Source organism: Mastacembelus armatus, chromosome 3 (assembly GCF_900324485.2).
Source record: "Mastacembelus armatus chromosome 3, fMasArm1.2, whole genome shotgun sequence".
NCBI classification, from domain to species: Eukaryota; Metazoa; Chordata; class Actinopteri; order Synbranchiformes; family Mastacembelidae; genus Mastacembelus; species Mastacembelus armatus.
The window spans coordinates 23103371-23118431 of NC_046635.1; the positions used below are offsets into that span (position 1 = coordinate 23103371).

Sequence of the window (15061 nt, forward strand, 5' to 3'; positions counted from 1 at the left end):
GATTTTAGATTGATTTGACTAGCTGAATTTTTATCTTAAGTGGAGGAAAAATACAGTTGGGTGAAGGCAACACAAACACACACAATACAAGGCAACACAAAACAACTAACTACCTGACATTCTGTTTTGTAGGAATTTTTGGTTCCTCACAGATACAGAAGTGATGATTTAAACCAGTATTAAATCCAAATTACAGAGTGAGGAAAAGAGGCAGGAATTTATATTGAAAAGCAAAGCTGAATAGGCAACGTTACATTATGTGATGAGTGTAATTAAGTGCAAGAATGTATTTTCCATACAAATGGGTCCATGAGATTCAATTTTCCACATTGCACTGGTTTTCAGAAAGATGACTTGTGTGGGAATGTGCAACAGTGTATGCACTGTTACTATGCCTGTGTGTGTGCGTGCAGCAGTACTTGTTTGGTGATCTGATATGACATAATATCACCTTAGGAGTTAGATTACATGACCTTTGGACTGCACATCCAATGGATATTTATAACCATCCTGAGGAATGTCACCCACTGAATGGGAAACAGACTAAATCATCCCAGTCTGGGGCATCCATCCATCCATCATTTACCGTCTATCCCTGAACATCCAGGGTAAAAGGGGGGCTGGAGTCAATTCCAGCTGACATTGGTGGGGTATACCCTGCACAGATCCTCAGTCTATCACAGAGATGACACATACAGACAAACAGTCACACTCACGTTAACACTTACTGCCAATTTAGAGTCACCAGTCAACCTAACCTGAAGCTGCATGTCTTTGGACTGTGGGAGGAAACAAAATTACCTGGGAAAAACCCACACAGATACAGCGAGAACATGCGAAAATCCTACATGACATCAAAATGTCTTTTATAAAAAAAGAACATGTGGGCTGCCTAAACATACCATCAATGACAGGTTTCACTGTTTGATAAGTATTCAGACTTTTTCCACAGCCAGACTCTGTGGAGCATTTCCAAAACTCAACAAAAGCTGGTTCTTCACTTTGTTTCTTTAGATAACATATTGATTTATTTTGAATTCTCTGAAACTGTTCCTTTCCAAAAGCAAATACATTCATATATAGTACAATTGAGACATACCACCAGCAGGCATCAACATGGTCAGTACACTATACATTTAAACACATCATGACAAGTACTTACCAGCAACACACAAAAAAAAGTTAGTATTCAAATAAATTACATTTTTTCAAAATTATCAATTACGTATGTGAAGGCTGCCAAATTAATATTAAAAATTGTTTTGTTCAGATTGATCTTATATCCTCAGTTAGGGCACTGTGGTATATATCAAAACTTTTTATGACAACCATAAGTGACCAGAGAAGGGTCAACATAATCCTTAAAATTTAATTGTAATATTAATATGTGCCAAAAAAAACAAAGAACAGAAAGTGATATTTCCATTCCCATTTTAAAAATTATTTTAAAGTTTATCTCTCACAAACCTAACCTAACAAACCCAACTCCACTTCAATAAATACAGTGCATTTACTGAATTAATGGATCATATAATTTCTAAGTTGATTTTTGACAGCTATCTGCAGACAAATGAATTTCATACAATTAATCCATATACAGCAAGAAAAGCACTAAAGCAGCATAAGCTTTAGTGATTGTGAATCTTAAACCCCTACATGTTCAGCCACACAAAGTGAGGTCACTAACAGCTTCATACTGAATGAAAGATATGTCTAAGGAGACTTGTTTACAGCTTGAGGACAGATACTGGCACATTAATACACCACAGTGAACCACAGGCAGAGTGGCAGCATATATGCTCTGTCATTTCTGAAATTCAAACAAATTCTAGTGAACAGTTAGTTTTGTAACATCTGGGCACAATGCAAACAGCAGCACAACATCAGCACAAGTTGCGTACAGTACAATAATATAGTTTTACAGACCACAATTAAAAGAAGCCATAGTGGAAATAACCACAAAGGCAATGCAGGATACTGTGAAAGCTGCTGCACCTTCCTCCATGCAGTTCCATGTGTTTCTCCCTGTACAGCTCTGGAGATGCAGAAGGATCACCTGGTTAAGGAGCCACCAAACTAACACTCCAGGTGTCTCGCTAAAACTGTTAGTGTCATTTAATTTATGATCATCATCATCTGCTGATAAATGACATGGAAAGCAAAAAACCTGACAGAAAAATGAAAAGACTAAATTGAATACTTTGGAAGCTGAGGAAATACACAGATGAGCCATAACATTATGACCTGCCTGCAGTTGGTTGGTACTTGTGTCACTCTACAGATCACTCTTGTTTCCAGACTTACACCGTCAGGAAGAGCAGACATTTGTCTATCATTCCGTGGAAAACAGATGCAAAAGGAGTTAAAGCTGTGGTCATGAGGACAAGTTAAAGATACATTTTTTAGACAAATTCAACAAGCTTATTTTTAACCATTTTAAAGATTCAAACCAAATTGGATTTTTTTGAAAAGGATGAAATTTGAAAGTGTAATGTACAGTAGGTCAGACCACCACTTCACCACTTCACTGTTAGTCAGTACTAACCATGGCAGACCAGGAACACACACAAGATAATCAGTGTTTTTCATTTTACCTGTAAGTAGTCATAATGTTATGGCTAATTGTTGCATGTGCACCACAATCACGTTCCTCCCATCTAGTGCCACCTCTAGGACTAGGCAGCAGAGGGCCAGCGGCACAGTCCCAGCCTGCCGGGTCAGTCCTGGATGGAGTGCCATCGAGCTGTTTCGATTTGACCACGACTGCACATTTCCTTCCAGTGTCCCTGTCCTGCTTCAGACACATTGTTACCAATCAAGACCCGACCCAGAACAGTGCTCTTAGTGTAGAGACGACCCTGTAGATACACAGAGGCAACTGGACTTAAAAAGTAATCTGTTGTCAAAGCAGCAGCACATAAATGTGAAACTACATGGCTGCATTTAAAGAGGTGCAGAACATCTTACCTGCATGACAATAAATTCCAGGACCAATGGGAGCTGAATAATGTCACCTGGGGGCAGGTCAAACAGGAAGGGAGCGTTCCAGACAGGGTTTGGCCCACTGGCTCCTTTAGTCTCCTTGGTACTGATTACTTTCCCACCCTGACGCAGATTGATGACAACATAGTGGTCTGTTGGAAAAAAATATTCAGTCATTTTATTATATTGATTTTTCTTTTTTTGCCACATATGTCACAATTAGATTACTTAATTATTTTCTAGATGAGTCGAAAAAGGAACAGCAAAATAATTTAAACTAACATGTACACTCATTGCAGTGTTGTAACTTTGCATGAAATGGCCCACATGTTGATTTCTCTCTGAACACCTTTCCACTGTCACTGCTCCAAATCTGCTTCACCACAAACACAATCTGATTTCCTCTATAAATCCTTTCTAGAGTGATAATTGGATTTACTAAAATTAAAAACCAATGTTACCATCAGACAAGACTCATGCCTCTGCAAAGTGCATGTATTTTCATAGATTTCTGAACACATGACTGACCATATAGCCTCAGTAGTTTGTCAGTGTAGGTGTGGGAAACCAAAACGTCAAAGTTGTTTTCCTCTTTCAAGAAGATCCTTCTTCATCCTCTCCTAACCAGAATCATCAAAGCAGAGCTTTAAATCAGATGCAGCGTGATACGATGCAGACAGGAGGGGAAATGACACCGGGCTGATCGGTTCCTAATCTGATTATACTACAAGCCAATCAGGGAGCCAATCTGTCTGACTATGGCTGAACAAGAGAGGAGAATACAGACAGATGCAGGCTGAGGTTTACATGTCAGCCATCGTGTCCCTGTGCACCACAGCTTAAGGTACACTGTTGTACTGTAAGCATACTAAGTATTGTACTATACCAGTACTGTACAAGTCTACAATTGATTGAAGCAAATCTTCATATTAATGTTACTGATAACCAAGCTCTTGTGCTTTTTTTTTTTTTAAGGTGGTAGGTTTAAGGACTTTCTGGGCTTTACCTGGAGTTCCTGGGATCCGTGTGAGCTTGGTCAGGCTCTCAGCCTTTCGGACCATCACCTTGACACGCTGGGCCAGCGTCTGGTACTGCAGCAGGATGAACAGTTGGCCCAGTACCCGTGGCTCACACACCAAACTTTTCCTGTGATCTAGAGTCTCCTGAGAACTCACACTCTGAGGGCAAAAAGAAAAAAAGAAGACATTTACCAAGAGCGGAGAAATTTTTATTTTATTTATTCCATCCTTTGGGATGCCAGCAATGAAATTAAACCAAGAAAATAAAATTAGTAAATAAAGCAGATTCAAGCTATGCAGCACTTAAAATGCATACTCAATGTTTGCACAGTTCTGCCAGCAAATGGGTCGACCAAGGCACTGATACTATCAGAATCAGTGTTGCAGTTCTCCATCAAAGGGATATGTAATAAGTCACTGACTGTCAAAGTAAAGTAAAAGGTTCAGACTTTGAAACTGAGTCAGTTTCTTTTCATCTGAAGGTTGTTTCTGAAATATATTTTCTTATGCATGAGGATGATTGGCCTGCCTGAGGACCCCATCTGGACTGAATCTGCATTGCATTTTCTATCACTTTAAAGCTGATCTGTACCAGTTACCATTATATGTTGTTGTCAGAGTTATTTCATTTTTGTTGCCAGTGTGACTACCTGTCCCACCATTTGTTCATGCACTTAACCACTTAAGATATAAGTAATAGCTACTGTGCAAATGTGGTGGTAATTTACATCTGATTCCGTGTCAGATCTCATTAACTCGCATTGTTTAGGATCCTGTGAGTCACAGTCTGCTGTCAGCTGGCTGACTGTCAGCCCAGCAGGCCAGGCAACAGCGTGAAGGCAATTTCACCCAACGACTGAGCTTCGGTTCACTGCCTCTGTCTGTCACAAGCACTTTGCCTCAGAGCGTGTCACTCACAGTTACAGGAGAGATGTTATTCTGCAAATACATTCTGCCAAGCAAACCGTAAAGATACGCACATATTTGTTTTTCAGCACAGTAAAATTTTGTTCAGCTTTTCATCAAACTGGTACCTGATAGGCTGCTTAAAAGTATTTTTCTAAAATTTAATATTTAATAACAGTTTTTATCCCATTTTGGAGGTGTAAATTCAGCTCCCCAGTATTTTCATATTCATGTATATAACTGACAGTAAGGAATGGTAATTTAAATGTACATTTGGCAAAAGCTCAAGATGTGATGTCTGTGTAAACATTTTTTTAATCAAAAATCCCTATTTCTACCCTGATGTTCCTCTTTACCTGTCTCTCTTGATTATGTATTTTCTATATAAATGTGTCCTCTTCATCAACAAAATTGCTTTATGTTAAAGAAAAAATGCCCATGTTTTTTAAAAATCCTGGGGTACAATACAGTTGAAAGGTTGTTTTTTTTATGTAGATTTTTTTACTTGCAGTGGAGCTCTGTATGTTTGCTGTCCTGTTATTTTGGAACTCTGTTCACTCGTTACATAACAAACCCCAACAAACTGATTATGAGTCATCCAGTGATCTCCAATGCATGGAAGCCTCATTAGGGAAAACATAATACTGACAAACATCCCTCTATAGTTTACTTCATTTAACCTTTATTTATGCAGGAATGAATGCACACTGTGTAAACATGAAAAAAAACCCTGTCATCAGTTGGCATTAGATTCCAAGGAATAAATTTTGTGACATCTTTCCCTGTTGACGTGTTCCCTAAACCTAACGTCATGTCTTTTGATACTAGATGGATCTATTAGCAGGAATTTAATATAGTATTCATAAATATGTTGTCATTAGTGTGTAATTGCAAGCACTTTGAATTGCATAATGTATGAATGGTGCTATACAAATAAATTTGCCTTTGCCTAATCACTGGAAAATCAACTGTAGCATTTGGTTTGTCTGTTCTGGCTAGACAAACACTGGTTCTAGATGGTAAATTGCATTTTGTTTTAAAGGTTGACACCACCATACCCTCCCTCATGCCTGGAAACAGGGAAATGAAACCGCTAGACCTTTCACATTGCATCTTTAACCTGACCTTAACTTTATCCTACCTGCACCCCCCCCCCCGCCCGAGTCTTGGATGCAAAAGTTGACTTACATGTGTTTGACAACATGTTCCTAAATCATACAACACAGTAAAATAACAGCACGCTATAATGTAAAAGAGCTTTTAGCTCGTTTTGGTAGTTCAGATGAACCAACCACAACAGTGCTGTTTTTTTGTTTAAATACCATGGGCATCTGCTGAAAGCCAATTTAATGCTGAAGCCCTACAAGTAGTCGTGTAGAGTAAATGGATGACCCAGGCTAAAAGGTAAACATTCAGCAGGATACAGAGAGCCAGAAAATTAACTCAATTACCTGAAGAGCTCAGAACCAAAAAAAAAAAATGTCTAAAAGGATCACCCCTAAATCAGTAACAGATCACAAAAATGTTTATTATGGTAAAATCATGACATATTTGTACTGTATATGCATAGCAAACACTTATATCATCACTTTTATATGGATTAATGATTTGTCATTCATATATTCTAAGTCATATATATAATATTTGTATGATCATATTAAACTGGGCAATTTGTAAAGAATGATGTATGACTGATTTTAAAGTCTACAGGATCAGTAGTAAAAGTAAAACGCTGATCAATAGTCATCAAGCTCTTGTGCTAAAAATGCACAGTCCTCAAATGGCTGCCACATCCAAACGATTAATATAATGTAGATGAATAATCATCTATATTCAAGCTGGACCCATTACACAGATTACAAAACCTGGTGTTTTACTAGAAATCCAGTAGGTCTTCGCATTAAAAACTGGAGTCACTGCTGCACAGCCTTTTTGCTTGCACTTTTGCAGAAATTACCTCCTGCTTGTATTGAGCAATAGAAAGGCAGTGCTGTGTGTTTTCAGGGGAGGAGGACGAACCATACACAGATGAAGGAGGAACAGAATTAAGTACACCTGAATAGGATTTTCACGTGTATAAAATAGTAACATTAATTAGTGCTACCTACCAATCCGAGACCAACTAACAAGTTAAAACATCAGGACCCCCTCTCTTTCTTATTAATGTCCTCTGGGAGTGTTTCAACACAACTGCAGAGGGCACAGTGTGGGCACACTGCCAATTTGCTACACTTTGCTTGTTTGCTCTGCAGTCACTAACAACGTCACCATGACTAACAACAGTGGAAAACTGGCTAATGGGAGAGCTGATTAGACGCCACATTCCTTCAGGGATAAAATATGATATGTGCTATTTGTAGTCCTGTGCACAGTTTCTGTTAAATCAGCTAAAAATGCAGACTTTGTCAAAAAGAAATAACATACAGTACAATAATGTCAGGGAAAGCAGTCAGTGGCCCAAATGGGTCCAGTCCCAAACAACCAGTTACATGTTGCAGCTACTTTAGGTTTTGCTCATGCACAGTCATTTCTTGTTGCTCTTTGTTAATCTGAACCTGCACCTCACATGAAACAGAAAGTGTTACACAAAACCACCAGCACAGTGTCCTACTCTACCGTACAGATTAGACAGTGGTATCAATCTTTTCATCAAATTCTTCAAAAAAGCAAAAAGCATGTTTACTTCACAAAATGTTCCTTTAATGTTTATATTGACAAAGATATACCTATTACATTCTCCCCTGATTCAGCTTTTTTTTTTTTTTAATGTTCACTGCAGTTTTGACTACTTGTTACCAGTCAGGACTAGTTTGGTGCTGGTTAAGGCAAAGGGTGCTCTATTGCAGGCTTTTAGAGACCTCAAGGGCTCATGGTCAGTAGCTGACTGACTGCCTTCACTGTGTATATAATGCATCAGTGCAGTAAATGAATGAAATCACCATATACCTTTTTCAGCTTGCTTTTAGTGGGGTTGAGTTGCCTGGTGAAGGTGATGGTAGTGTCAGGTTCCCAATCAATCTGCTCACAGGATAGATCCACCACCCCCAGCGCAGCCTCTCTTAGGCCTGAGAAGTCCTTGCTGTAGACAGCCAGTCTCAAGGTGCAGGTGCGCAGTTCTTCCACAGAGCCCACCTGCAGCACAAAGCTGTGACGGTGGAGATCTGGGCTGAGGCTGCGGCGCCGAGAGGAGATCTGCTGAGGGGAGGGGCAGAGTGGAGGAAGGCTAGCCCGGACAAACACCCCGCTGCGCCTTCTACTGGCCCCAAAGAGCCCTAAGATGTTGACCACCAGGGTGCCATAGGTAGAGGAGAAGAGCAGGGAGAAGTGCAGGAGAGGAGCAGGCTTTGAGGGGATGGACAGAGAGTTAGAGCCATACTGAGATAGACAGGGCTCTCCCTGCTGGGTGGGAGCTCTGGCTGTACCAGCAGTCAGTCGACTGCTCTCACTGTAAAGGAAACTTTCACCACTTACGGTGCTGCGTCGACCCATTGCTCGGCGAGACTTGGACACGAGGCTCAGTTTAGTGAGGGAGGGCAAAGAGGCCCTGCCATGAGTTTGAGGTTTATTAGATGAGCAGGGAACAGCTGGGGTACTAAGCCGTCGCATTGGAAAAGAAGACCCAGGAGCCTGCACCAGTTCAGCTGATCTGGTGGGACTGGGGTCAAAGGGCAAAGCAGTGAGATCATCCTCAGAGGGAGAAGAGCTGCTCTTCGAGGAAGGGAACTCCAGCACCTCTCCATCCAGCTCCTCATACTGCTGCTTGACAGGCTGTGTACATGGAGATGGAGTCAATGTCACCGTCACCCTCTCAGCAGGATGAGGAGACAAGAAAACTGCCTCCTTGTCCTCTGATAAAACACTCTTCTTTCTGCGACAACAAAGGATGCAGCCAAGAACCAGGCAGTAGCAGAAAACAGCTAGACCCACAGCCAACAGGATCTGCAGGTGAACTAGACAGGAAACAAAGCAGTGAGGTGTATTATTGCGTGAGTGGCATCTGTAAGGAGCGAAGTGAGATGAGGAAGCATGAAAACAAAAAGCAACAAGGAGAAAAGAAATTAAGAGAAAAAAAAAAAAACATGTTAATGAAGGTAAGATCATTGTAAACAAGAGACTTCCAATAAAACCAAATTCATTACTAAAGATCATAGGAAACCTGACTCTAAACATGATCTTGCTGCATCTGCATCCTTAATGAGATTAAAAGGTTCATGTCTCAGTCTTGTATTCAGAATGTTACAAATGTATTGTCACAACTGCTAATTTGAGCCAAAGCAGCAGCAGCAGCAGCGCACGTGTTGGTGTCAGCTTTCCTGGCAATCAAACTGAGTGTGTGTGTGAGTGAGTGAGTGCATGTGGTTATATTCATCATTAGAGCATCAAGCTGATTACACATTCATTGTCAGCATAATGATTTCATTCTCTCACATGCTAATGTCTGTTTTACACTTAAATTTCCTATTACACTTTGAGTAAATACTTCCCTACACACTGACATCACATAAGAAAAAAAATTAAAGCTTAACATACTGGACTGAATACGTTAGAAACACGAAATCTTGAATAGAAATTCAGAAAAATGATTTAAGATCAATTACTTCTCTGCATAAAATCAGACCTGCCTGAGGTTCTGAGATTTAAGCTGCGACATCTGTTAAGGCTGAACCCTGATACTCATTTATGTCAGATAATGAGACAGTGTGTTGGATGACTCATGCGCCACATGTGGAAGACAGTGTGGTGAAAAGAAGGTTGGAAAGCTGTGAGCTTCAGCCGGTGACCACTGCAGGGTAAACAGACAGCAACAACAGAAACATGTCACTGTGAAATCTGACTGATTTTCTTCTTACAGAAATAAATAAATCTCTTCTGTCTATCTGAGGGGTGTGTCCCAATAGGTATTACAGCTCCATCTTCACATCCTCCTAAGACTTATCAGACAGTTAAAACATTAAGACACATCCTTATACAGATTAGGTCACTATCAAAGCAAGTCGGTGTCTGTCAGTGCAGACAGAGTTCAGTCTGTCCAGGAGCAGGCAGCCTCCATTAAGAGATGAAAGTACAGAGGGGCTGAATGCTGCAGTGATGGTAGCAAATAAAAGGCTGATGGGATCGCTTCAAAAGTATGACTCACACTGGTCAACCAGTGGCCATGACCATAAATCAAATGAGATAACGGTGAAACCTGAGCCGCGCCAATAGAGCATGTAAGGTAGGACTCTTATTCCTGCAGGATGAGCCTGGATTTTACTGCTGCGGTGCGCACAGGCTGCAGATGGACTTCATTTAATTATTCCTATAACCAAGCCAACATTTCTAATGAGTCCATTGACAGAAAGTGTTTGACTCTAACCCTCGGGCTGTGCCAAGACTGTCCACACAACTTTTGATCGTTGTTCTGACAAAGTTATCTGAAACAAACACAGACGAGTTGCAGCCCTCTGCCTTAAACTAGCCCTTCATCTTCAGCTCTTCGTCACGATTGAGATCAGAAGAAATTCATATAAAGTACCAACATTACGGGATTATAAAAAAAAAAAAAACACTCCATGTTCTGTTTGCGTTTGTGCGTTTCTGTCCGGGAAAATATGCGACAAAAACGCGCAGATAAAGTCTGAGATTATAGAAACTCTAGATTAAACAAAATGACTAGGATTAAAAGAAACAGCCAAATTGAGGAAAATGCAAGTGTCCTTACCTCCCAGAGTGTACTGCGACATGTTTCCGTGTGTGTCGAGTCAGTGCGAGCGCTGGATATGAGAGCGGTCCATCGCAAGTGCGCAGAGCCTGCCAGCCAATAGCTGCACCGGCTGCCTGGGCTTTTAATTCCAGTCGCAGTGATTACAGTGATTACAGTCACACTTCCATTCAGTTTCAGTAAACAGATCCATGGTCCAACATGTCTTAGGGTGGAACGATTAAAGAGGCCACAGACCAGAAAGATCAGGCAGTAAATACATATCTATCCCTGCACTGCGACATAAAGTCACTACATTTTTGCTTTGGCACATCACCACAGCAGTGATGGCAGCAACTCATGCCAGACCAATCAGTCAGCGTCAGACCGCGCTGTCTACCTGCGCTGTCTACCTCCACTGCCTCTACCTTCAATCAAGAGACTATTAAGAGACAGCAGGAAAATGATTAGATAGGAAGTGACCTGAAAAAGAAAACTCTCCCAGAACCAAAACCACAAGTCACGTGACCAAGGGGATAGCTGGGGTCACTGCTGTACTTTAAGCTTAGTGACTTTTTTTCCACCAGATTTGGAGACTTTTAAGACCCTCTTAACTTGTTTTTTTACTGTCAGTTTGCAGCCAGGCCATTTTATACGGATCTGGCATAAGGGTTCAGTGCTGACCCTCCTAACATTAGTGCAACAGTTCAGCATCAGTGTCTGTAAAATGGGGAGAGAACACATCTTCCACCATCTACCAATAGGAAGTCAGATAAACCATTGATTGGCCACATAGAGACAAACAACCTCACACACTCACACTCACTCCTATGGACAATTTAGAACTTATGTCAGAATTAGAGCAAGGCCAGGACTCAACTGCAGGGAGCCCCAAGAGGTGATAAGCTTAAATCGGAGTCTTTATTTAAAACCAGGGATCAATCACACAATACCTGACACAGAGTTGAGTCCAGGGAAACCAGGGTTAATCAGAATAATCCACATGGAAAGTTCACAAGACTCAGTAAAGAGCCAAGTGAACAATAAATACAAGATACTGGGTAAGAACAGACAACAAGACCCAGTGACAAGACAGTAACAGGAGAAACTGAGGCTTAAATAAGGACTAGGACACTAACAAGACAGGTGAAAACAATCAGGCAGATTATAGGGAATAGGTAAAACAGATAGAAATCAGGACACAATCGGGACAGAAAATATGTTCAAAATAAAAGACCCCAGACAGGAAACAAACAGGGATTGTGACATAAATTCCCTCAAACCTAACCTAACTGCATGGCTTTACACTGAAAGAGGAAGCTGGAGTACCCAGAGAAAATTGCAGGCATGGGGAGAACATGTACACTCCACACAAGAAATTAAACCCACACCCTACTCCAAAAACTTTTGTACATACCCTAAGTAATCACTCTTCAGCACAAAATACAAATAAAGTTCTCTGTCAAAAAAATGGGCTGTAACTGACTATTTTCACAATTTCAGATGAAATGACATTTAAAGGCCAAGCTATTGGACTACACTCCATATACTTTCAGTCCAGGCAGACAAAACTAAGAAGGGAGACCCTGAGGGAGAATCAGTGTGTAAATAGGGGTCTGAGAGAAACAAATAGTCTGCATGCAGAGGCAATTCAAATGGGTTTGGCAGAAAGCAGAGTCTCGAGACAGGTGAAGGAACGTGGAGGAAATACTTCATGCATGATGGTTGGTGCTGCATAGACAGAATGATTGGATAAAGAAATAGAAGAATGCCTGCAGCAAGTTACCATCACACTACTGTCTCTCTCTTACAGCATGTGTCACATTATCACACACTGAGGATGTTTATTGTGAAATATTTTGCCAAACTAAGACATGAAAATGATCCCAGTCAGCTTCAGTGTGTTAGTGTGTCCACTGATGTTGTGATTCAATGCATGTGTGGCTTTAAAAAAGAAAGAATACAAGTGTGTTCACTGACTGCAAACTGTGGTGCTTCGCCCTGACAGGATCACAGTGCACTAACTACTCTACACACGGTTCTAAATGAAGTTAAATGTGATTATGGTTCTGTAGTTTGATGCCAAGACCTCCAAATAAAATGTAGAAGCAGTCACTCAAGCACATTTAGGACCACTAGAGGGCAGAAGTTGAACATAAAGACAAACTCTGCAACCCTATAGAAGGCTGATGCATTTATGCCACTTCTTCTAAATTGTTAAGAAGGATATCACACTTTTTTTTTTTCTCTTTGCAAGTATGGTTTTAGTGTCTTATGTGCCAGACTAGCATTACTCCATTCCTGATGAAAGTAAGAATGGCTCTGAGCTTTAGAGCAGCCAGCATTTTTAGGTTTGTTGACGGGTATTGATAGTGATTGTATGGGGATTGATACTTCAGCTAGATACAATGTCAAGGTGCCCCACTATAAGAGCATACCAGTATAAGAAAATCATATGTTTTTATATTGGAATATCTCTATGTTTGTTGTTTTGAGTATACACCAACATCTTAATATATAGAATATGAAATCTATAATGTTTAACTCAGGGTTATATGAAGTAAAACAGGTTTACTACAATTATATTTTAAGATGTCATTAAGTAGAATTTCAACATGACACCTCCCAGCTAATCAGAAACAAGCATTATTATAAGTGCTGTAACTCTACACCCAACAGATGTTTGAGATGCAGAAGCAGAACAATCTCTATTTCTATTTCTAGTTTGACTTTCTTTTTTTTTCTGTGTGCACCATGTGTTTCCCTTCTTTTTATCTCTTAGGAAACACAACAGAGGATTTTCTTAAAGTTAAGTTACATGATATCTACCAATTTAACCTCCTGTGGTGTTTCTCTCACTTGCCTTTAGGCTGTCTGTGCACAGGTTGGGGTTGTAACTTGTCTAAATAAAAGTGACATGTCTGAATATAAAATGGCATTTTCAGATTGATTTTGTGAAGTGCACCAGAGAAAAGATTGAAGGGGTCAGTGCTAGTTATGGACCCTCATAACATTATCACCTACCTCTGGAGTCCCCCACAGCTATAGATCACCTTCACGTCTATATTGGATCGTTGTTTTGATTTTCTGGCCCACAACTCAATTTTCATTAACCTTGTTTCCACCCTCAGTAAGAAATGTTTGCTGGAAAACAAAACAACAAACCTCTACAAACTCTAGACAAAAATACAGTGTGGACATACAATAGTGGAGCAGTGAGCCAAACCAAAAGCAGCAAACAAAAACAGGGTGAGAAGGAGAACAAAATTAGACTTGCATTTGTCATGTGGCCAGACCAACAGCCAATGAATTCTAATGCTGGAGGTTTGTGAACATGTTTGCCATGTCTCTGTGGTTTTTTCAGCTTGTTGCAGCATGACTTTAAGAAAACAAACCACAATACACTCTTACAGTCTCCAGTCAGCAGTCTTGTCAGCAAACAGTGCCAATCCATGAACCTGATCTGTTTTATAAATATGGCTGCATTCAGGCCAACAGGGCTCTTAACAGAAGCCACCTGGGGTCACCTTTTCGGCTTGTACAGTGTGGGTGGGCCAAATATCCACTCACCTGAATGCAGATAAATGACAGCTACCTGTCATGATTCCTGTTAATATTGCCCACTGTACCCCTCTGTCCCTGTTAGCCACATGCTGACTCTCAGGTACTTGCATTCTCACTGAACTTTCCTGACCTGCTGTTCTCCATCCAAACACCAGATGCCCCTGCAGAATCAGCCACCAGACCGTATCACTTTCACACCTGTTCCAGTTTCCCTGTCCTTCTTCTCTGTATGTAAACCTGCTGCCACCACCTGCTCCTTGAAAATGTTCTGTTCAAAATTCCAATGTATAGTAAAGTGGAAAACACTTCTGTTCGCTTATAAAACTTTGGTTTAGGTCCAGAATAAATGACCAGTCTGCTGCTCCGTTATGAACCATTCCAACCTGTAATATTATCTGGGACAGGTCTACTTAACTGTTCTCAGAGTGAAAATTAAACTTGAAGAAGCAGCATTCAGATTTCAGGTACCACATATCTCAGTCTTTTTAAAACCCCAGAAGTTTATCTCTTTCACTCACTACAGATACTGTTGACATGTGAATGGAGGTTAGGTAATCTTGCCAAAAGCACATTTTTCTGTAATCTGACACAACAATGAGCTGCTTTCCACTGATCTCAAACACTGTTTCAGGCAGTCAGGTTTAGAGAGAAGACACATTGTAAATGCCTCAAAATGAAATGTAGCTTTGATGAATGTGGTATGGGTCTGAAATATTAACCAATATGATTATCCATGATGAAATGAGTATGATTTGAGATGAGTAATTGTAGCCAGGGATTGTATCATTACAATAAAACTAAATCTACTCTGTGAGCTTTATTAGTAATCAGAAAACTGGGCAACCATACTTCTAGGTTTTCAAATGTTTTTTTAGATTATGTTGTACATTGTAGTCTTCTTCTTCTTTTC

The 15061-nt window shown here is 40.4% G+C and overlaps 1 protein-coding gene across 2 annotated transcripts; it reads right to left on the minus strand.

Moving 5' to 3' along the window:
• Positions 1 to 2509: 2509 nt before the first annotated feature.
• LOC113122572 (synaptotagmin-4) lies at positions 2510 to 9028 on the minus strand. 2 transcript variants are annotated; one of them, XM_026294007.1, is made up of 4 exons: positions 7854 to 9028; positions 3989 to 4160; positions 2968 to 3134; positions 2510 to 2858 (listed from the first exon to the last, which is right to left on the minus strand). In XM_026294007.1, the coding sequence occupies exons 1-4, from the start codon at positions 9006 to 9008 to the stop codon at positions 2718 to 2720; spliced, it is 1635 nt and encodes a 544-aa protein (XP_026149792.1). In that variant the 5' UTR covers positions 9009 to 9028; the 3' UTR covers positions 2510 to 2717. The 2 variants fall into 2 exon arrangements, 1 of the variants encoding a protein (XP_026149792.1); XR_003294872.1 differs by lacking the exon at positions 2510 to 2858 and adding an exon at positions 3511 to 3602 and having other exon boundaries at positions 3068 to 3134.
• Positions 9029 to 15061: the final 6033 nt, after the last annotated feature.

What these genes read in the sequence shown, in the direction of transcription:
- LOC113122572 (XM_026294007.1), bottom strand. Translation starts at nt 9,008, where the DNA reads ATGATCTTACCTTCATTAACATGTTTTTTTTTTTTTCTCTTAATTTCT. An exon ending in CTAAAAGCAAGCTGAAAAAG is followed by an intron (nt 4,161 to 7,853) that starts GTATATGGTGAT and finishes TTTTGCCCTCAG; the next exon opens with AGTGTGAGTTCTCAGGAGAC. An exon ending in ACGGATCCCAGGAACTCCAG is followed by an intron (nt 3,135 to 3,988) that starts GTAAAGCCCAGA and finishes TTTTTCCAACAG; the next exon opens with ACCACTATGTTGTCATCAAT.